The sequence below is a fragment of the Heteronotia binoei genome, chromosome 10 (genome assembly GCF_032191835.1).
Source record: "Heteronotia binoei isolate CCM8104 ecotype False Entrance Well chromosome 10, APGP_CSIRO_Hbin_v1, whole genome shotgun sequence".
Classification (NCBI taxonomy): domain Eukaryota; kingdom Metazoa; phylum Chordata; class Lepidosauria; order Squamata; family Gekkonidae; genus Heteronotia; species Heteronotia binoei.
This window is the reverse complement of record NC_083232.1, coordinates 36,926,170-36,949,168: the sequence shown is the minus strand read 5'-3', so window position 1 is coordinate 36,949,168 and position 22,999 is coordinate 36,926,170. Positions and strand designations below refer to the sequence as shown.

At 41.3% G+C, this 22,999-nt stretch overlaps 1 protein-coding gene across 6 annotated transcripts in view; it reads left to right on the top strand.

Moving 5' to 3' along the window:
• CACNB2 (calcium voltage-gated channel auxiliary subunit beta 2) overlaps positions 1–22,999 on the top strand; it is a 225,293-nt gene that overhangs the window by 77,519 nt on the left and 124,775 nt on the right. The window contains exon 1 of one of the 6 annotated variants that reach the window (XM_060248404.1): positions 8,445–8,694. The exons of the other annotated variants lie outside the window; for them this stretch is intronic. Coding sequence (XP_060104387.1) covers positions 8,617–8,694 — 78 coding nt within the window. The 5' untranslated portion in view covers positions 8,445–8,616. Of the gene's footprint in view, positions 1–8,444; positions 8,695–22,999 lie in introns of those variants that run through there. 6 annotated transcript variants of the gene reach the window in all.

Here is a 22,999-nt window from a genome sequence, read left to right as displayed (position 1 = left end):
CACATGGGATTCTTTGAAACAATTTTATTTTCATGCACTATGGGCTTAGCTCTATTTTAAAGCAGTTTTCAAACTTTAGACAACCAAGGACCTGCCAAGGCCACATGGACCTCGGTGCGGGAGAGGAGCCGGCCAGGGGGCATGGCTGAGTAACTTCAGCTCAGGCTCACTGGGGCTGCAATCCAAGTTGCACTTACCTGGGAAGCAGCAGCTGGGGAATGCTGCTAAACATAAGAACATAAGAAAAGCCATGTTGGATCAGGCCAATGGCCCATCCAGTCCAACACTCTGTGTCACACAGTGGCCAAAATATATACACACACACACACACACACACATACATACACACTGTGGCTAATAGCCACTGATGGACCTCTGCTCCATATTTTTATCTAACCCCCTCTTGAAGCTGGCTATGCTTGTAGCCGCCGCCACCTCCTGTGGCAGTGAATTCCACATGTTAATCACCCTTTGGATGAAGAAGTACTTCCTTTTATCCATTTTAACCCGACTGCTTAGCAATTTCATTGAATGCTCACGAGTTCTTGTATTGTGAGAAAGGGAGAAAAGTACTTCTTTCTCTACTTTCTCCATCCCATGCATAATCTTGTAAACCTCTATCATGTCACCCCGCAGTCGACGTTTCTCCAAGCTAAAGAGCCCCAAGCATTTTAACCTTTCTTCATAGGGAAAGTGTTCCAACCCTTTAATCATTCTAGTTGCCCTTTTCTGGACTTTTTCCAATGCTATAATATCCTTTTTGAGGTGTGGGGCCAGAATTGTACACAGTATTCCAAATGAGACCGCACCATCGATTTATACAGGGGCATTATGATACTGGCTGATTTGTATTCAGTTCCCTTCCTAATAATTCCCAGCATTGCGTTGGCCTTTTTTATTGCAATCACACACTGTCTTGACATTTTCGGTGAGTTTTCTACCACAACCCCAAGATCTTGGCCACTTCACTGCTTACTCCCAACTCCAAATCATTTATGAACAAGTTAAAGAGCCTGGGACCCAGTACTGAGCCCTGTGGCAGTCCACTGCTTACCGTCCTCCACTGCGAAGACTGCTCATTTATACTCACTCTCTGCTTCCTATTAATTAGCCAGTTTTTGATCCACAAGAGGACCTGTCCTTTTACTCCATGCTACTGTTGGATAGGCTGCAGTTGATTTTCTCTCTCTCCCACCCGAACCCACCCCAGACTGTCCTTGGGCTCTCAGCCTGTGCCTCACCCTTGTGAGAGCAACAAGTCCCCTGCACTGTCTGCATGCTTCCCCGCTTACCCTCAGCTGCTACTGGGCATCCTCTTGTTGAAATCTTATTTTTTAAAAGAAATACTTTAATATTTTTGTGTCTTCACAAGTGATGTCATGCTCCCCTGTTGCCCCTCATGAACCTTTTAAAACATTTTAAAAGAATTTTGTTTCCAAAAAGAGGTCTCAGAAATCCACAAAGAGGTTCCGTAACTTTTATTTCCACAAAGAGGTTCCACCATGTTCCCCCAGAAAAAAAGCCCTGCTTACAGTTAAAATCACCTCAATGTTAAAAACAAGCCGTTAAAATCAGACCATTTAGTACAGTAGCCTCCCAGTTGCCCTAGTGGGCAAACAGAGAGCATAGAGGTTGAGGTCCTTCCTTTGCTGCCTCCCAGCACTGATATTTAGAGGTTTGTGGTCTCTGGATATGGAGACTCCCTTCAGTCACCATGGGTAATAACCGCTGATGAACCTCCATAAACAGAATAAAAATTATCTATAAAACAGAAACAGACTATTAAAAAGTTTGTAAGATAAGACATCTTAATTTAAAGCTTCAGTTAAAAGATGTGTTTTGACAGAAAATGCCTGCCTCTGGCTGCCACCCACCTCCTCTCAGAAGCCGGGGCATAGACAGTAGGAGTTGAAAGGCAGGTTTTAGCAGATATTAACCAAACTGAATTAGTAAAGGTGTACTTCAGAAAATTTTAGTTTTTTCTGTTTTTTCATTCATAATGTGAAAGGAGTAAAGCTGGCAGACCATATAGATATAAATGGTGGCTGGGTTCTAAGAATCTGAACTATTTCCTTTTTTTGATTGCTGAGTTTATTTGAAAACCTGTAAAAAAGACTGTAGTGCACTTTTCAAACAGAAAATACTTTTCATTTAACAGTCAATGCATACTTTTTGTTACATTTATGTGAAACTGTTGTCATTTAAGCGTTAGTAAGAAAATTAGTACTATATTTTTAGCAGTTAATTTCGCCAGTAGAAGAGTTTGGAATCTGTTTAAAATTCCCTTGGAACATGGCAGGAGGCAGTGACCATGGAAACCAAAGTTCATATTTTTGGAAGAATTGAAATCCATTCCAATTTTTTCCCCATAGGAACACAGTGAGAAAATTTTGTGTGGGTGACAGACCTGTGCAACTTATGTTTCTAAAGACCCAGAGGTTTCTCAATAACAACAGTCATTGCTTACCCATGCTGATGGGGTGTTAGGTGGTTGTATATACAGTTCTGATCACTACATCCCAAAAAAGGATACTGAAAAATAATCATGGTGACCTATGATGCAAGGGAAAAATTGCTAAAGGGGTGACATAGATTCAGGGTAGCCATGTTGGTCTGAAACAGTAGAACAAATTTGAGTCCAGTGGCACTTTTAAGACCAACAAAGTATAATTCTGGGTATAAGCTTTAATGTGCACATACACTTCATCAGATGAATTATGCATTTTTTGTCTACCTCTTATCTACTGCCAGTCAGTTTCACAGAGTGACCCAGGGTTCTTTTGTCAATTGAAATTTCTTTCTGTAGAAAAACTAAAGATAGCGAAACTTTTCTTCTTCTCTCATGATTGAACAATTGATAGTAGTTTTAAGGCAGGTAAAAGAATTTAATTCTTTAAACAATGGGTAGTTTTGTGGAATTCATTGCCACAAGATGTGGTGATGGCCATTGGCTTGTGTGGGTTTATAAGGAGGGTTAGATAGAGTTATCTATCATTGGTTATTAGCCATGGTAGTCTAATGAGATCTCCAACTTCTGATTGTCAGATACTGTGGGCTTTCCTGTGACATCTGTTGTAAACAGTTTGCTGGGTAAGATATTTTATTGATCTGATTCAGCCATATCAATATATTGTATCATAGGTCAAGAATATTGGCTCAATCAAAGTCAAACATGGTCTTATTTGTGCTGCAGTTTCTGCCATCTCCAGACTAATATCTAACCTTTGTCAGTGTAGACAGAAAAGCGGTTTCTGTGAAATTGGCTTCCAAATGGTACAGGCAAAAAAAAAAAAAAATCCACATGAAAATTATTGGTGTTTTGCATGCATTTATCAAAAGTTTGGGGATCTCTGGCCCTGACCTAAGCCTGATCTTGTCAGATCTTGGAAGCTAAGCAGAGTTGGCTACTTGGATGGAAGATCTTCTTGAAATAGCACAGTTGGAGGCAGGGGCAGGCTTCATTCAGCCACCTCTCTGAATATCCTGCATGCCCCCAGTAGAGGTCAGTCACCAGAAATTGCCATGACTTCTGTGTGCACACACATACACTCACACGAACACACACACATACATTATAAAAGAGTTTGAGGATCGCCTAATTTTTAGCAGGCTTTTTGAGATTTATTCTTGATATAGCTTAGTTTACAACGCCCTAATTAGAAGCCATGGAAAGATTTTTGAAAGCTTATCATATGCAGAAACAGTTTTTGAGTTTCTCTTTGAAGAGGGATTGTGTTTAAAAAGTTTAATTTGCTGGATTGTTTGAAAACAATATTATTAAGCTCGACTTTGACTATTTTTGAAGAGGAAACAACCCACAAAAACTTATTCTGTAGATACTGTTACTATGATAGACTACCCATACATAATAAATAATATGTTCTACTTCTATGAAAATATCAAAAAAATCATGAACAAAATGTTATGCAAAAGGCAAATACAATTTTAAGTATTATTGTATTAATTATTTTTGTGTACCTGAGTTTGGAGAATTAGTGAGTAAGAGTGAGAACACAGTTGGAGTTGAAAACACAGCAGAAGAAAAACTTTAAGCTAACTTTTTTTAGGGTGGTGGTGGAAAAGACATCAAATAGTGATCTCAGCAGTATCTGCCTAGGGAAACGGATGGATGGAAGATTGAGGGCAGGGTGTGAGTCCTACCAAGAAGAATGTTGGGAATAGGGTACTATTCATCTTTTGACCAGTAACAGTTAGATCAGCAGAAAAGAAGAATAAAGAGGTCAGGGCTGAATACCACACAGCTGACATCACTTTTGTACTACATAGTTAGCTAAGCGCACAAGTGATGGAACCAGGGAAAGAAAGACTAGAGAGATAAGCATAGTATTCTGGAACAGAAATGCTTTAGCATGCTTGAGGTCCCTGGTTTAAAATCTGTTTGTGATTAACCTCTAAAGAGCCCTGGAAGGAGTCCCATGCATAGATACAGTTGAGATTTGCCCTGTTACCCATTTACTGATATTGAACTACTTGTACTGGATAACTGTTCTAAATTCCATTATAGTTGCTTAGTAAATTTAAATCTAGCCAATCAGTCTAGCCTACAAGCTAGGCTTCAGCAGTATGTAGATTGGGAACTACCAGAAGTTCAAGCTGGGTTTCGGAGAAATAGAGAAACTAGAGATCAAATTGCCAACATTCACTCGATTATGGATAAAGCATGGGAGTATCAGAAAAACATCTATTTCTGTTTCATTGACTATGCTAAAGCCTTTGATTGTGTGGATCACAACAAACTGTGGCAAGTCCTTAAAGAGATGGGAGTACCAGACCACCCCACATGTCTCCTGAGAAACCTGTATAAGGGTCAAGAAGCAACTGTCAGAACGGGATATGGAACAACTGATTGGTTTAGAATAGGAAAAGTTCAACAAGGGTGTATATTGTCACCCTGCTTATTTAATTTATATGCAGAGTACATCATGCAGAATGCTGGCCTAGATGAAGCAGGGGCCGGAATTAAGATTGCCGGGAAAAACATCAACAACCTCAGATATGCAGATGATACCACTTTAATGGCAGAAAGTGAAGAGGACCTTAAGAAGCTCTTGTTGAGGGTGAAAGAGGAGAGCACAAAAGTAGGCTCGAAACTCAATATCAAAAAAACTAAGATTATGGCATCCGGCCTCATCACACCTTGGCAAATAGAAGGAAAAGTCATGGAAGTAGTGACAGACTTCATATTTCTGGGATCCAAGATCACTGCAGATGACTGTAGCCATGACTGTAGCCATGAAATTAAAAGACGTCTGCTTCTTGGGAGGACAACTATGGCGAACCTGGGCAGTATAATAAAAAGTAGAGACATCACCCTGCGAACAAAAGTCCGTATAGTCAAAGCAATGGTATTCCCAGTAGTAATGTATGGCTGTGAGAGCTGGACCATAAGGAAGGCCGAGCGCAGAAGAATAGATGCTTTTGAGCTGTAGTGCTGGAGAAGAATCTTAGTCCCTTGGATTGCAAGAAGATCAAATCAGTCAGTCTTAAGGGAAATCAACCCTGACTGTTCCCTGGATGGTCAGATGCTGAAGCTGAAGCTCAAATACTTTGGCCACCAAATGAGAAGGGAGCACTCACTGGAGAAGATCCTGATGATGGGAAAGACAGAAAGCAAAAGAAGAAGGGGACGGCAAAAGATGAGATGGCTGGACAGTGTTACTGATGTAACAAACATGAATTTGAGTGGACTTCGGAGGATGGTGGAAGACGGGAGGGCCTGGCGTGACTTTGTCCAGGGGGTCGAAAGAGTCAGACTCAACTGTGCGATTGAATAACAACAAATCATTAATTGCTCTGGATTCATAAGGTTGAACTATATTTGAACTCTTCTTCTCTCTCTCACCTTCTGTAATGTAACCTTCATGCTTTATCATACCAACAGTGATCAGGTGGAGATAGTATTCATTGTGTGGTTTGTGTGGTTTCCCCATTACTGCTGTGGCTGCTGATACAGTGCAGCAGCAATGGAACGTCCACATGGCAGGTTTCGTTGCCCCAGTCCCCAAGAAGCAGCCATAGGCATCTGGGGCTTTTTCCATTTTTTAAAAAATCAGCTGTTGAATATTGCTGTATCAATATAATTTTATATAAAAAAACCAGGTTCTCTGAATTCTCTGCTTCTACTTAAAAATAAGTCTCTAGCCTCTTCAAGTTGTAGAGATATCTTCACAATAGAAGGGGCTAGAGAATTTTTTAAAAAAAATAAAAGCTGAGAATTAAGAATCTTTCACATATATTATGATAGTTATATCAAGCTGGTGATGTATAGTTGCACCCATTTAAGAATAAGCTGGTATAGGCAGGAAATGACTGCCACATAGGTAGAAAAATCTGAATTTCTCAATTCCACATGGTAGCTATCCAGATTTTACTGTGATCATTCCCATAATTTCACTGCAAAAAGGTTTCAGAAAGATCAGAAAAAGCTAGGGAAACCCAGGAAGGTACACGAAAGCACCACAATGATGTGGGGAAGCAGGAAAAAAAACGCATTCTGAGAACATTTGAACCTGGAGCAGATAACCTGTTCAGAAATGGTTGAAGTATGAACCTAAGAAGTCTTCCATATTGCTACAGCACACCTGTTCAGATAGTAGACCACATACTTAGTCCTTCTCCCATTTACCTTTGTGCAAGTCTCATTTTGAAGACAACTGATCTTTTTAATGAGCAGATGATGTGGACAGTGGACACATCAGTATCTGACAAAGCCTGTTAATATGGAGATGTGACTTCTTTCAGGACATATGCAAGAAAATGATTAAATATGTTATAAGAATAGATGCTTTATTGATGGGAATTTTGACACAATGTTGTTATATAGATTAGAGTATGATTCTGCACCATCTGTCATTAAAGGTTTAATTACTAACATTGTTGTAGCTTAAAATATTTCTAGCTGAATCCTTTATTTATTATTTTATTAATATATTAACTGTCAATTGATTGACATAATTCCAGTGTAATCCTAAACATGCATACTTAGAAGTAAGTCGTGTTGAATTCTGTGGACTTAATACTAAGGAGTAGTAGTATCCTTTGTAGGGATTGCATCCTTCGAATACTATTTTTGCTTTCTTATGTTTGTATAGTACCATTTGATCAATAAATACCATTGAAGTAATTATATAAAGAAGAAACTCCCCATTATTATACTTTTTACTTTGATCTTAATGTCTGTATTTACATATGAACCCCGTATATCTGTTATTTCATTATGTTCTGTACCCATCTGCAACCACTTCTTATTGAAATAAATGAGAGTAACACCCATATTTCTACAAATCACTATTGTTGAAAAGAAAATTGTTAGAACTATCATTAATGTACATTTAATGTGGCTCAGTAATGGGACATTTTGGACGTTTTAACTAGAAGCTGATTATTTTCAAAGAATATTTGTCTGTGGTAATCATTTGCAAAGCAGTAAATAATCACTTCATTCTACCAGTGTTCTCAGAAGATAATGCTATGAATCATGTATTCAAATCTCTTTCAGTAGTAGAGGCTAAATACTAACATCTAAGTTCAGCACTGTGCTATGTTATTCTGTGTTTGCTTCTGTTGTAGTCTTATAACTAAAAAAGGGTCCTGATAACAATATATTCGCCTCTCTCTTTAAAAGAAATCACAAATCCAATTTGTCCATGAATCTGAAAGTGGATTGTACCAAATGCTGTGATGTTGTGAGGTGAAGCATAAATAGTTTCTAATGGTACTGGCCTGCTTCCTGAGTGAGAAGGCAGAGGTCTTCTCGTATAATCCGATTTCAATCAGCTCACGCTAATCACTACTGATAGTTGCAAAATTTAGCTTGGATCTGCTATGGTAATCTAGATTGACAAAACATAAAGAGACAGAAGGACAGAGATACAAAGCGAGACAAGCAGAGAGTCCGTTTTTCAGTTTTTGCTTTCCCTTCTGGGGCTTCTCTCTCAAACAAATGTTATTGGTTGTTAGGTTACCATTCTTTTCACTGTAGAAATACATCAACAACAGGTGCACTATGAGACTCTGAAGCTGCAGCTACAGCCTTGTAAAGAGAATGCGCAGAAGATAGCAACAGGTATATACTGTGTACTGCTTGCATACATTATTAATGGAAACTGAGATCTTTATTATTTTTTTTATACGTCAGTAGAATCCTGGAGTTCAGAAATATTCAAGCATAGCAAGTCTTAATCAATGCTTCCGAGAACCAACCTTCTCAAGGTCCTCCAACGGCTACTTGGTGTCGGTATTTATTTCTTAATTCTCGGGGTAAGCTCCAGCCTCAAAGCTTTTATTACAGCTTGGTGAATAGTTGGGCACTGCACTTTTGGAGCAAGAGGACAAATGCACTTCAATACTGCATGTTTTTTTGTGTCATTTTTTTTTTTGAGTGACCAACCAACTTTGCACATACCAATATTATAGATTTTTATTTGTGTCTTTCCTGAATTTTTAGTCACTCTAACTGGATGGAATATTAAAAGAAGAAAATGACTTTTTTAATTGTTTCCTTGTCTGGTGCTTACTGTGCCTGTATCATCCTGGCTAAGGGACTTTATAAATTTGGGTAGCAAACATTTGGAATATCCCTTCATCTGACTTTCCATGCTGGTAGGGCTATTGGTCATCTCAGCACTGCATGTTGCCATGCTAAAGACACCTAAGGGTAAAAATGTGTCCTGGGTAAGTACAAGATTATCTATAGTATACAAATTTTCTTCTGCATTCATGTTTCTAAATATATGTTGTAAATAATGAGTAACAAACTCAATAGAACTTATATTTTCAATACTCCTTGTTTATTTTGTGATCCAGTTGTTTAATATGTAATAATGACCTATTTTAATCTCAGTTATACAAAATTATATAATGATGTCCACATATATCTTGCTGCCTGGAAAATATGGTATCCAACTCCATGGCTTTTCATATAGGCTGTGATATCTCAAGTACTGCTGAACATATGATTACATATTGTGTTAAATCCAGGGTTTGTGCATATATGACTTTTTATATTACATTTACTTTGAGCATAAACTAGCAGCCCTGTACTAGCAGCTATCTGTCTTCATGGTGTACTAGGGGAGGAGATCTGTTTTTGTTTTTTTTTACTTGATAGAACCATAACATGTAGTTATTGCTAGATGTAGGGGTTTAACTATTTAGACATAAAATAAGTTAAAGTAAACAAAGCTTCTGTTCTCTTGACATTGCTCTTTCTAAGTGATTAAAGCCGTAGAAAGAATGGAAAAATAGTGAGATGATAGTACTGGGTATGTTGATATTCATTAATTGCTATATTTAGGCATGATCCTGCTCACATGGTTAGCTTGTGTAGGATAATAGTCAAGAGCTTAACATTTGAAAAAAAAATTGGGGGGGAAGGTTGGCTGATAGAATTCATTGCACTAAATTATAATATTCAACCTAAGGCAAGAACATGTATAGTCTTCCTACATTGCTCTATAGCCAGGCAAAACACACAGCAACTAAAGGCAGGCCATAGCATGACAAGGAAAAGCCCTTCACATTTCCCAGCTATGTATCTTGTGGCCTATGTACCCTCACTATGGAGTATTCAAAGATCTAGATTCTCCTAATGGCTAAAGGGTAAGTAATCCAGACAACAGACTCTACCACACCGGACTCCATTACTTAGGCTGCAGTCCTAAGAAGACTTTTCTGGGAGTAAAGCCGATCAAATAAAATGGGGTTTTCTTCTGAGCAGATCTGTTTAGGATTGCTTTCTAAGTCACCTAGTAGACTATTTTTTCAGAAACTGAATAGCAGCCACATTGCTTACTAGAACTTGAAGGTTAATGCAGAGCAACCCATATCACCTCACGCTCTGATTATCCCTAGAGCTTGGCTAGAAAATGAGTATGGCCCTATTAATGGTTGTAATATCCTTAATACAATCACTTCCTTCATCAAAAGTTGCAACAAGGGTAGGCCATGAATATCATTTTCCCACATTGTCAGCCCTTTGCTTTCTGTTTCACAATTATATAGTTTTGTCGTCTTTGACCAAGTACTTAATTAAATGTATATTTGCATGCATCAGTTTGGTTTTTTAGAGTTTGTTTTATTTTTAGAGGTTATAAAATTAGCAAGTCCTGACCTGGATAGCCCAGTTTAGCCTGATTTTGTTAGATTTTGGAAGCTAAGCAGGGTTGGCCCTGGATTGTATTTGGATGGGAGACTTACAAGGAATATGAGGCAAACCACCTCTGACCATTGCTTGCATTGAAAACACTACAGGGTCATCATAAGTCAGCTGTGACTGGATAGCACTTTCCACCACTAAAATTAGTAAACAAATATTCAAGTTAAATCTTTACACTTGGATTTCATTCATCGTCTCTACTGAAGAGCAAACTCTTATAAAATTTTCTTTTTTCTTTTCTTAAAATAGAGTGCATTAAGCTTCGTAAATAAATATAGTACATAAGTCGGTAACCTGGGAACAAAAAAAGTTTGTGTGGTTTTAATATCTGAGGTGCTTGATGTCTGTTCATAGTTTTCTTTGTATGCACCTTATCTGTTCCATTTGTAAAATCATTCCTAAATATAAGTGCTGAATTGTTAACTACAAATAGATAGACTGATTCTGAGTCAGAGGAGATATTGTGTGTGCGTGCTTGTGTATATTGGAGGGAGGAGTTGAAGCAAAAGGCGGATAGCACACATTATGCTCCCAGAAAAGGACGTTAATCTGTTTATGTAACTGTGTTGTATGTTTATCTCTTTTCCTTATGACATACACATGTTCTCCATTCACACCCCTCCCCTTCTTTATGTCATCACATTTCTATGTAAAGCAGACAATGGAAATGATTACTTTTAAATTTCTGCATTATTAAAGAAAATAATAAGTCACTGACTGATAAAAAAGCTTAATTATACATGGACTTGCACCATCAAGTTACCAAAAATAACTTGGTGGTGTTATTAAACTATCAAAAAGGTGAAGATAGCTGAAATCTTGAAAACAAGATGTTATAGCTTCTGCAATATTAACTTGTCTGTTCTAAACTTTTTCCATAATTTTAACAAGAATTGCTTTCAGAAGATTGGACTGCCATTAAAGGCTTTGTTGTGGTTCCTGAAACTTGCTAAGTGTGCAGAATTGTTTACTTTTTGATTCTAAACTCAGTGTACACTGGAGTGCAGTTAACCAATTAATCATGCACTGACTTTTCAGGATGAAGAGCTATTTAACATTACTAGAGTTAAGCATGTGTTTGCTTCAGTGGTTAAGGCTGCAGTCTGACTACGTCATATGTTGTATATGCAGGAAGGCAAAGGGTCTGCTTTCATTCCATCATGAGATTCTGGAGTCTCAGCTAAGTTATAGTTAGTTCCACCAAGTAAACCAGCATAAGACTGCAGTGTATATGTGTTTGAATCTTTTTTTTTTTTGTATTGTGACTGTATCCTGTCCATATAATCTTTCAAATTCTGTGAAAACTCAGACTCATTTGAGCCCCTTTTGATCTATGGTAATTCCTATATCTTTTCTGTATTATATCATGTGTTTTCTTAGTCCCCTCCTCAGTTTCAGAGTCATCACTAGGGTCATATGATGATTGCCTATGTTTATTCAGCATTATAATAATTGGTCACACTCTTCCAGGTTAATCATTAATTCTTAATTCTTCTGGTTACAATTTCATTTTTAAAAATAATAATGTTCTTCTGAAAGATGTATGACACTGATATGCAGTAGTTCCCCTTCCCCACTGGTTGCCATTGGCTGCAACCCTGTATCCTATGGTAAGGGCATAAGTATATGGATCAGATCAAGGATACACTCCAGTGGCCAGCCAGATAGATACCTGTGGGAAACAACGTATATTCAGAGGCTAAGTAATTCTGAACCAATCATGAATAGTAGCGACAGATAGATCCATGTATATGTGTAGTCTATAAAAATTGTCTTTTAAACCAGTAGCCATTGCCACATTATGTGGCAACACATTCTGTAAGTTAATTAAGCATTGTGTGAAGTACTTCATTTTATGTTTTCTGAACCTTCCACCAATGAACTATTTTGTGTGACAATCAATTTCTAGTAGTATAAAAATGGAAGAAAGTATTTCCTTCATATCATACATAAATATTTATCATGTCATTTTTGCTAACATAAGCCCAAATGTTTTGAGCCTCTCCTGACGGGCCTCGTGGCGCAGAGTGGTAAAGCTGCAGTACTGCAGTCCAAGCTCTCTGCTCATGACCTGAGTTCAATCCCAACGGAAGCTGGGTTTAGGTAGCCGGCTCAAGGTTGCCTCAGCATTCCATCCTTCCAAGGTCGGTCAAATGAGTACCCAGCTTGCTGGAGGGAAAGTGTAGATGACTGGGGAAGGCAATGTAAAAAGTCTGCCGTGAAAACATCGTGATGCGACATCACCCCAGAGTCAGAAACAAGTGGTGCTTGCACAGGGGACTACTCTTTTTTTAAGTAGAGAAGATGCTGCAACGCCTTGGTTATTTCTGCACCTTTTCAAGTTCTGTGTTATCATTTTTTTGTTAAGGGATTAGATGAGATATACAGTATTTCAAATGCAGACTATCGTTTTATATAAAGGCATTACAATATTAGCCATTTTAGCTGTTGTACTTTTAAACATATTCCTCATATAAATCTGTCTTTTTCACCGGAGAAGATGTTTTTAATTGAAGCATTCACCATGACCCCAAGATCTTTCCTGATTGGTCATTGAATAGATAGCTTCTGCTTTTTCTTTTAACTACTTACTGATTCATAAGTAGATCTCTGCTTTTCTCTTATAATTGATAAGTTTTCTTGGGAGACTTTGTTAAAAGCTTTTTTTTTTTTAAGTTCAAGTGTACATCATCTGTATATGCATTCTTCTGGATCACTTCTTTTTTATTCTTACTGGAGAGGGGAAACTCTTAAAGATTAATAAAGCAGGATTGTTGCAGAAGCCATTCTGATTTTAGCTCAACAAGATTTGTTCTTTCATATATTTAATAATTCCAGCTTTAATACTGCCTCCACCAATAAATCTAAGCAAGAAGGTCAACTAAAAGGCCTGTAATTTCATGTTTGTTTCAGAGTTTATCTAGGGCAGCCCTTTGTAGAGCTCACTGCAGTAATCTAATCTAGATGTAAGCAGGGCATACACCTCAATGGCCAGATGTTTTCTGTCCAGGAAAGGCTGTAGCTGGCTAACCAGTCAAAGTTGATAAAAGGTACTAGTGGCCTCAACTTTTACCTACTTATGCAGAAGTAAGCCTGGGTTCAAGGGGGTATAACCCCATCCCAAAAGTGTGACACCTTATTGTATAAGTGTGTTTGGTAGGATTACGTGGCGTGTTTGGTTGATGATAAATGTGAATGTGGCTTTCTGTGAACTGCAGATTTAGAGAATCTAGATTTAGAGAATCTAGAACCCGTTTGAGGTGGCTTACAACTAAATACAATTACACTCTAATAAAAACTGGTCACTCTAAGCATGCCTGGGCATAAAAGCAACATAAAACAAGCAGAACAGTCTAAAGTGATACTGATGAACTAGTTCTCTGGAGACTTTGTTCTTTAGCTATGGTTGCTAACAGGACATTATCCTGCTGCTTTACTAAAAACTTAACAAGCATGTCATTTACCAGTACATGTTATTTATCTCTATTTATTTACATTATTTATAGTCTACTTTTTTCAGTGAGATGCAAGGCAGATTACATTGTGTGAATCAAATACAATGAACAGCATGGGGTATTCAGTAAACAGTACCATAGTATTTAGATTTCAGAAATTTGTTCCAAATTTCTGAAATAAACCTGACGCAAAGCACAAGCATTTTAACATGACAGGAGCATCCGTTACCAAAACATTTTTCTGAACCATTTCATTACAGTACAGCCTTATTATCTGTGCAAAAAAAGCCCCCCTAAACAACTCAACTTTGCATAAAACCAGGAGAGCAGGAGCTTTCCTTATCTTGTCAGGCAAGTCGCCCCATAATGTGAGAGCCACAATAGAGAATGCATTCATATTGGCAGTGGTTGATTTAGCCCATTTGCAAGATGGTACCTACAGAAGGTCTTGCTCAGTTTAGCTAAATTATTGTGGCAGAGCTTAAGAAGAGAGGCAGAGACCTAGAAAGGAAGAAAAGGATTACAGTAGTCTAGTTTTAGTGTTACCATGGTGTGGGATCCAGATAGCTAGATCTGTTATATCATGGTATGGGGTCATCTTGCAGGCTATACTGAGTTGGACGAAAGTGGGGGTTTTTGCAGCTGTATGAATTTGCTTCTCTAGTAGCAGAATTGGATCCAGTGTAACATTTAGGGTTTTAACAAGAATCAGAAGGGTCAGCTGAATGCCATTGGTAGGAGAAGAAAGTGGGAAGCACTTCACCTTCATCTTCACCTTTTCAACTGTCCTCACGCCTGTCTTGTCTGGGTTCAGTTTCAATTTATTCATGTTCAGCCATTTGATTTCAGCATTCAAGCATGGGCTGCGGTCACACGAGCAGTTTGTGCCAATATAGTTGCATTACCTTTGTGGGCTTAAAGAGCACAATCAGACAACATCTGCCTTCTGTGCCTCAGTCATCAGCACCCCACTTTGTCTGACTTTGGAAGTGGACTAATCAGGCACTGGTATTTATGATGTTCGTGCTTCCACTCTGTGTTTCTGTCTAGTGAAGTCAAGCCATTTGGGAAGTCTGAACATTCAATTTGCACTTCTCTTTTTTTTTTACATCAGGTAGTGATGTTTGCATAAATGCATAATTGCCCTGGATTTGTCAATTACCATGTCCAAGTAGTCATTCTGGATCAGGAGTCCCTGGGGGACTTGTTTTAGAACAACAAGTCAGTCCCCTTCCAGTCTGTGTCCCATCCCGATGGTGGCAGGTAGTAGGGTCAGGTTGAACTGCTCGCCTCCGTCATTGGTGTTATGCAATGCCAGGTCCATAAATAATAAGACCTCAGTCCTCCGAGAGTTTCTGCTCAAAAAGGACGTGGACCTGGCTTGCGTGACTGAGACCTTTGTGCGAGACAGAGAGATGGTAGCTCTCTCCCAAACGGTTCCCCTAGGGTACTCAGTCTTTCACAATCACGGACTAGTGGGGGGAGGGGTGGCCCTATTCATACAAGAGGCTTACTCCTTTCGGGCTCTCCCGGCCCCAGAGATCAATGGTATTGAATGTGCCAGTCTCGCATGGGACATTGGGGAGGGGTTGGCAATATGGCTGGTGTACCATCCGCCTAACTTACCAGCCAGTGCCTTACCATCCCTGATGGAGGCTGTAGCAGGCTGGGCATTGGAGTACCCAAGGCTTGTGATGCTGGGTGACTTCAATGTCCATGCTGATGACATGACCTCCAGTCAGCCGATGGAACTAGTGTCATCCATGGCAACACTGGGACTCTTCCAACTTGTTACAGCACCCACTCTCCAGGTGGGGCACATGTTAGATTTGATCTTTGCGGCAGGGGTCTTGGTGGACGATACTACTGCAGAAGCAGTGCCATGGTCGGACCATGTTGCCCTTAAGGCTCGTGTGGATGTCCCACCTCAAACCCGCTTAGGCGGCGAGCATATTTTGGCTCACCTGTGGAGTCTGATGGACCCAGAGTGGTTTCAAACGGCTCTATGGAATCCCTGGCCCCCTGGAGATTCTCTCGATGACCTGGCTGAATCGTGGCTTAGTTGGCTCACCAGAGCCATTGATGAGATCGCACCTCGGCACCCTCTGCGCCTTCACGTTAATCCGGCACCATGGTATACCCCGGAATTGCGGCAGCTGAAACAAGGGCTTAGACGACTAGAGAGGCAATGGTGGCGTACTCGAGACAAAGTGACTAGAACATCCTATAGAGAGCTTATCCTATGAGATGGCTGTCAAAGCCACAAAGAAAGCTTACTTTGTGGCCAAGATTGCGTCTGCAAACTTGCGCCCGGCACAATTGTTTAGGACAATTTGGACTCTTACAACACTGCCACAAGGCAGGCCAAACACTAGGGAATTGGAGATTGGCTGTGAGGCTTTTGCGGAATTTTTTTGCAGATAAAATCTCGTCACTCTGTCGTGACCTCCTCGCAACATTGGAGATAGTATGTGAATTCGAGGCTCCGTTCCTGTCTTCTGGACCAGTTCTGGATTGATTCAACATACTCAGCCTGGAGGAAGTTGACAGAATTCTCTCTACTGTATGACCAACAACTTGTGATCTGGATCCCTGCCCCTCCTGGCTGATTAAAGCTTGCCAGAGGGAGCTTAGATGTCCTATATGGAACACTGTAAATAGATCCCTCTCGGAGGGGCTTTTTCCAACGCCTCTAAAAGAGGCTGTGGGCTATCCCCTCCTGCAAAAAGTTACATCAGACCTGGCCGAATTGGCAAATTATCGGCCAGTCTCAAATTTACCCTTTTTGGGTAAAATTACTGAGAGGGCAGTAGCGTTACAGTTACAGAGTTTTCTGGATGACACTTCTGTTTTAGACACCCACCAATCTGGCTTCCGCCCAGGTCATGGGACAGAGACAGTGCTGGTTGCCCTGGTGGATGACCTCCAGTGGCATTTGGATCGAGGCGGTTCGGCGGTGCTGATGCTGTTAGACCTATTGGCTGCGTTCGATACGATCGACCATTGGCTACTGACCCACTGCCTCGCCGACGCTGGGATTCAGGGGTTGCCTTGTAATGGCTTTCCTCTTTCCTTGATGGTCGGGGACAAAGGGTGGCGATTGGGGGAGAACTGTCCTGGAGGCACCCGTTTAACTGCGGTGCTCTCCCCGATGTTGTTTAACATATACATGCGTCCCCTTGCCCAGATTGCCCGGAGGTATGGGTTGGGTTGTCACCAATATGCTGATGACACCAGCTACTGATGGACGGCTGGCTTGACTGTGTCCCAGAAAATCTGGATTTGGCATTGCAGGCTGTGATAGGATGGCTCAGACTGAGTAGGTTGAAGCTAAATCCAGCAAAGACAGAGGTCCTTTGCCTGAGTCAGGGTGGTCTGGGTAGGGAAATCCCCCTCTAAGCAATTGACGGTGCGCCACTGAAAATGGCGCACAAGGTCAAAAGCTTGGTGGTGCTGCTGGAGCTTGCCTTAACAATGGAGGCCCAGATAGCAGCTGCTGCTAAATCTGCTTTTTTCCATCTTAGGCGGATGAATGGAGCGCGACAACCTGGCAACAACGATCCATGCAACGGTCACCTCGAGGTTGGATTACTATAATGCCCTCTACATGGGACTGCCCCTGTGCCGAACCCGGAAACTGCAGCTGGTGCAGAACATGGAGGCCAGGTTGTTATTGGGACTCCCTAAGTGGGAGCACATACAGCCGGGGCTGTGGGAACTGCACTGGCTGCCAATAGTGTACCGGATTTGTTACAAGGTGCTGGTTATTACCTTTAAAGCCCTATATGACTGAGGACCTGCCTACCTTAGGGACTGTCTCTTCCCATATACTCCCCAGAGGGTGCTTCGATCTGGTTCACAAAATCTACTGGTAATCCCTGGGCCGAAGGAGGCCAAACTGAAGGTCACCAGGGAAAGGGCCTTTTCGATCGCTGCCCCCCACTGGTGGAACCAACTCCCAGAGGAAATGCAGGCCTTGCAGAATCTTGGTCAGTTCCGTAGGGCCTGCAAAACTTTCCTCTTCCAGCTGGCCTTTAATTGATACGGAACCTACATCATAGATGGAATACCGTCGCACTGTAAAATCTAACAAGATAATATCTAGATCTGAGCACTAAATGATGTATAATTTTATAGAATGTACTATTTTATAATATGTATTTTTTTAATTCTGTGAGGTTTTATGCTGTGAGCCGCCCTGAGCCTGCTTGGATGGGGAGGGTGGAATACAAATCAAATAAAACAAATAAATAAATAAATTGCCCCCCTCCCAAACCCCCCCCCCCACCCTCAGAGTCTGAGAGCTTCCCATGCTTGACACTAGAATAAATGCACTGGAGTCAATTGGACTACTCTCATGTAAACCTGCACTTAACACACACACACCTTATTCCATGGCAGAGAGGCAAAGGGAAGGAGGCAGAGAGAGGCCGAACTTCTTGGCAGAGAGATTGTGGAGCTGTCAAAAAAGAGCTGGACCTTTGAATAAACATTTATGTGCATGGGTGAAAGAGGAAGGCAGGTCGGAAGGAAGAAAGGAAAAGTAAAGAAAAGAATGCCACAACAATCTGAACAATCATTTATGGGGTGAGCATGAGTGAAGCCAGTTCAGGGTGGGATGTCTGATTAAAACTTCCAACAACTATTTAATGTGCCACAAACAGAGGCACAGCCAGATTGCGCGAAGCCTCCAGTGTCACTGCAGCCTTCTATTGCATCACCAGGTGATTTGAATCCAGAGATACAGAGTTTGGTATCATGAAATGCTTCAACTACTCATTTCCACACAGTAAACCTCCATTAAAGGGACAAGACATTTTTGTCTAGGCCAGTTGGCAATCCTATCTTTAGCCCACTGCCTACTTTACGTTCTTTGCTTCAACCTCCTTCATTCTTGGCTAGCCACCTTCTGTAGCAATCCTTTCTCTCCTTTTCCAATATACATAAGTATTTTGTGATCCAAAATACTATGAGTTTCCCCCCATATGTGAAAATAAGCATAGTATAATAAATACGGGAGAGAGTTTTAAAACTATGTTAAAACATTCCACTAAAATATTGTCCAAACATTCTTGTTATTTCAAGTCAGTCTGTGACCTTCAGCCCTCCTTTCCTTTGCAGCCTTTGCTCTTTGCACTTCTCTCATCTGTCCCTAATATTTCTAGTTTTTCTTCTCTTATTTAGCTGCATCTCTGACAGCCTTTTGAGCTCAGTACTCAGATCCACTCCATCTTCCAGCCTTACTTTACTATTTCCATAGGAAATAATGAAGGATAGGGACACTTTCTTTTGGGGCTCATAGAATTGGGCCCCCTGGTCCAATATTTTTGAAACTTGGGAGGTATTTGGGGAAAATTTGGTGCCTCTACCCCCAAAAACAGCCCCCCCCAGAGCCCGAGGTTCCCCTGGATCAATTCTCCATGATTTTCTATGAGAATAAATCTCCATAGGGAATAATAGAGTTCCCAGCAGACATTTACCTCCCCTCCCCCCGCTTTCTGATGACCCTGAAGCAGGGGGAGGGCCTCCAAACCGGGGGATCCCCCGCCCCCACCTGCCCCTGCCCCTGGGGATTGGCAACCCTACTATCAGGTGGGCCCCTGTGCAGACTGGAGACTGCCTTCTGTCCCCTTCTCCTGCTCCCCCATTCTCTCAGGCTTTAATACTTTCCTGCTTGTATGGGCCCCACACCTTCCCAGGTGTGCTTTCTCAGCTGAGACCTTGGCATCTTGGTCATGTAAAATCTTAAATGACCTTGCCTACCAGAGCTCTTCCAGTGCATAAGAGGCAGTCAAAATAGAGGCTTCCAGGGAAGTGGTGGGGACATTTCCTTATGCTAGGTACTGAATGGGTAACACTGAGCAGGTGAGCCTTTACCTTGGGTATGGGGGACTCCTCGCAGCTGAAGGAGTAGTTGAAACTGGGTGAGAGGGCTGCTGTCAAACATGTAATTTTACAGTATATTGTGACCTTTGATGTTTCTTTCTGGAATTATAAATAAGTCTTTCTCTCAATACAGATGTGTGTGTATGTGTCTATGTAGGTGTAAAAATCTACACTTTTCTGTGCACACAAATCCAAAAAGAAATTTTTCATAGTATCTGACTTTTCATAGCTCCTGATGAGGATAGGTCTGTTTCTTGAAAGCTTATGCTAAAATAACATTTGTCTTAAAGGTGCTACAAAAATCTACTGTTTTGCAGCAACAGACTTAACACGGCTAACTCCGCTGGATCCATTTTCATAGTATTGCACTTTTAGGGGTTCAGACTTAAAAGGAGCTTAAGATTGAGAAAGTTAGTTTGAAATATGGTAGCAAGTGAGAGTTATTTTTGAAATGGTTACAGTTCACAGGAACCAAATAAAATCCAATGAAAGGAGATATAATAATAAAAATGTCAACTGATCCTATAACCATGCAGGGCTTTTTTTGAGCAGGAACACACAGGGACACAGTTCCGGCTAGCTTGGTGTCAGGAGGTGTGGCCTAATTTGCAAATGAGTTCCTGCTGGGCTTTTTCTATTAAAAGCCCTGTGTTGAATAATTGTGATGCCAGGGGTGTGGCGTAATATGCAAATGAGTTCCTGCTGGGCTTTTTCTATGAAAAAAGCCCTGCCCATTAGAAATGTAAACCCTATTGCTAAATGCCAGATCAAACTTTTTGTGGCGAGATCATCAAAAGTTGGGAGAATTCCCTCTTTCTTTGCCTGAAATAGATAAAGATTACCATGATTTCAATAGTAAGGGTCAAGTCAGATATCAAAGATGGTAATGGTACCAGCGATATTTTAAAATATGCTTTGCATGCAGAAGATCTCAGGGTCCTCCTGTTAAAAGTATTAGCAGGGTTGGTGCTACCATTAGGCTAACTAGCCAACCGCCTGGAGCATAGACCTCAGAAGGGTGCAGAACTAACAATCATCATTAGGGTGTGAAATCTGCCACATGTCAGGTGTAACATTTCTAGTAAAAAAGGAGGAAGTTGAGGTAAACAGTGTCACAAGCTGGGGCCAGGCCAGGCGAAGTCCAGGGGCAGTCCAAGGTCTGTAGCTGGTGAGCAAAGAGGGTTCAAAGCGCCAAAACCAAATCACAGTCCAGGTATCGCAGGTCAGAGGTTCAGAAGCCGAAGTCAGGGGGTCCAGAAGTCAAAACCAACGTCAAGGGGTCCAGAAGCCAAAGTCAGAAGCCGAAGTGGATGCCAGAACGTTAGGTAAGTGACTAGTTGCTTCCACAAAGCCTTCTCCCAAAGTCCACAGCCAATTAGCCCTCTGCTGTTTGTTGCCCATTTGGACTAATTGCTGACTCAGAGGGCGGACAGGATCCTGCTGAGACTCAAGCATCCTCACTCCTAGAGGGGCCAGGATCCTTTTAGAACTCAGGGCTCAGGGAGCGTCTTGCTCGTGAGCGTGCCGCCCTCCTCTGATCCCTGAGGTCCTGACGAAGGCGGTCACGCACACGAGCCACCCGAGAGGGCAAGGCAGGGGGGCTTGGATCTTCTCCAGTAGGAGGCAGGGGCACTGGTGCCGGTGGCAGGGGCACTGGTGCAGGTGGCAGGGGCACAGTTTCTTCTGCAGGCTCAGCTTCTTCTGCAGGGTCCCCAGCACCCATGACAAACAGTGTGAAACTTCCTGTCATAAATCTTTCTCTATGCAATTGGCTAGAACAGAATTAGCAGCTAGCAGGGGAGATGAATAGTGAAACCATGTTGGACTAAACAGAGAGTGAGATTGAGGAAGGCATAAGAAAGTAACCCTGTAGCAGGAAAGGACAGAGAGAAGAAATGGACAGTATTTCACAATTGGTCTGTAGAAGTCTTATTGCTGGGGGAATTATCTTTGACAGAACAGGAGGCACATAACAAGGAATTTAGACCCAAAAGCTAATATATGCTAACCCACAGGAATCTTATTCACAGAGGGGAGGGTTGTGGTGTTTCGTATTTGCTTTGAAGATTGAAAGTTGCTGAGAGAAGATCCCACCTGTGGGCACCCTCAGGGATCATGCCACTGTGCTTGAGCTTATGTTTGTTCACTTCGAAAAGAATCCTATTCACAGCCTGATCCTGTGCAGTTTATTTATTGTATTTACTTTATGTATGGTCTACCTTTCTCACTGAGACTCAAAATGGGTTCTATGGTGTAAATCAATGCAGTAATTCACGAGACATCTAATAAACAATACAATGACTAGAATTACAGCAATTTGAAACAGAGCAAAAATAATTACGTTTGGCATGTCGAACAATGCAGAAAGTGATATTACAAAGGTAGAAATCAACCTAACCCTAACCCCCAAGACAAACCAAGCTTAACCCTGTGTATATGTGAGCACACTCAGCATGAGCACACTTCTTCGCATACATTGAAACAGATTTCTTCAAAAATTACACACAGGGAAGGGGGGGTTAGTTGTCAGGAAGAGATTATTAGAGTCTAGATGCATAAGTAACTGAGCAGTAAATACAGCAAGATTGGAATAACAATATGGTAGGACATGTAAATAGCAGCAGATTGACATTCATATAATAAGGGAGTTAACAGCCGCAAGAATGAAGTTTGAGTCCAGTGGCCCGTTTAAGACCAACAATGTTTAATTTCTGAGTATAAGTAAGTGACTTAGTGTTTGCAGTGAGATAAGAGGCCTCAGAGGCTGGACTGCTCTTTTTCTCCCCCAACAAGTCAAGTGCTCATGTGCTCAGGGTAGATTTTACCAAAAAAAAAAAAAGTTTAAATGGCTTGGGGTGGCTTGGCAGTTTCACCTCGCTTGCGCATTTCCCCATCCAGACACTGAATAGGCAACTGGCATGCAGCTCATAAATTTTCTACCACTTCAACAGTGGTAGCTTTTTGAGCCTCTTTGAGGCCGCCAGAGGATGGGGTGAGTATGGGATGGGGTCGGGTTGCAGATGTTTGTGTTTGCAAGGATTTTTGGGGTCAGTTTCTGAGGGGTCTCTGAGTTGCCCCTAACTGCCTGTCTGTTATCACCTGCTGTGTCTGGAAAGAAATGGGCAGAAAGTCAGCTTCATGGCTGCAAGAAAGAGGAGGTAAGTAGGTAAATTCTGCTGTAGCAATGTGCAGACCATAATTGCTGCAAAGGAGGAAGTGCAGGGAAAAATACCTCTGCACTAAGAACTTTGCAACTGCTCCCACACCTTTCCCTAAAGCTATATAAATGCCCTGCTTGCAAGTCAGCAATAACAACCCCTGGAACTGAGCAACTATGGCTGACAGTAGATGATCTCAGTCACAGGTGTCTGAGAGATGGCAAGCTAAATTAATAAATGAGAGAGGGGGCAGCAGAAGGAGGACTAATACACAGGATACAATTATGGTAACATTTTCAAGGATCCTCCAATCCATACTGGAT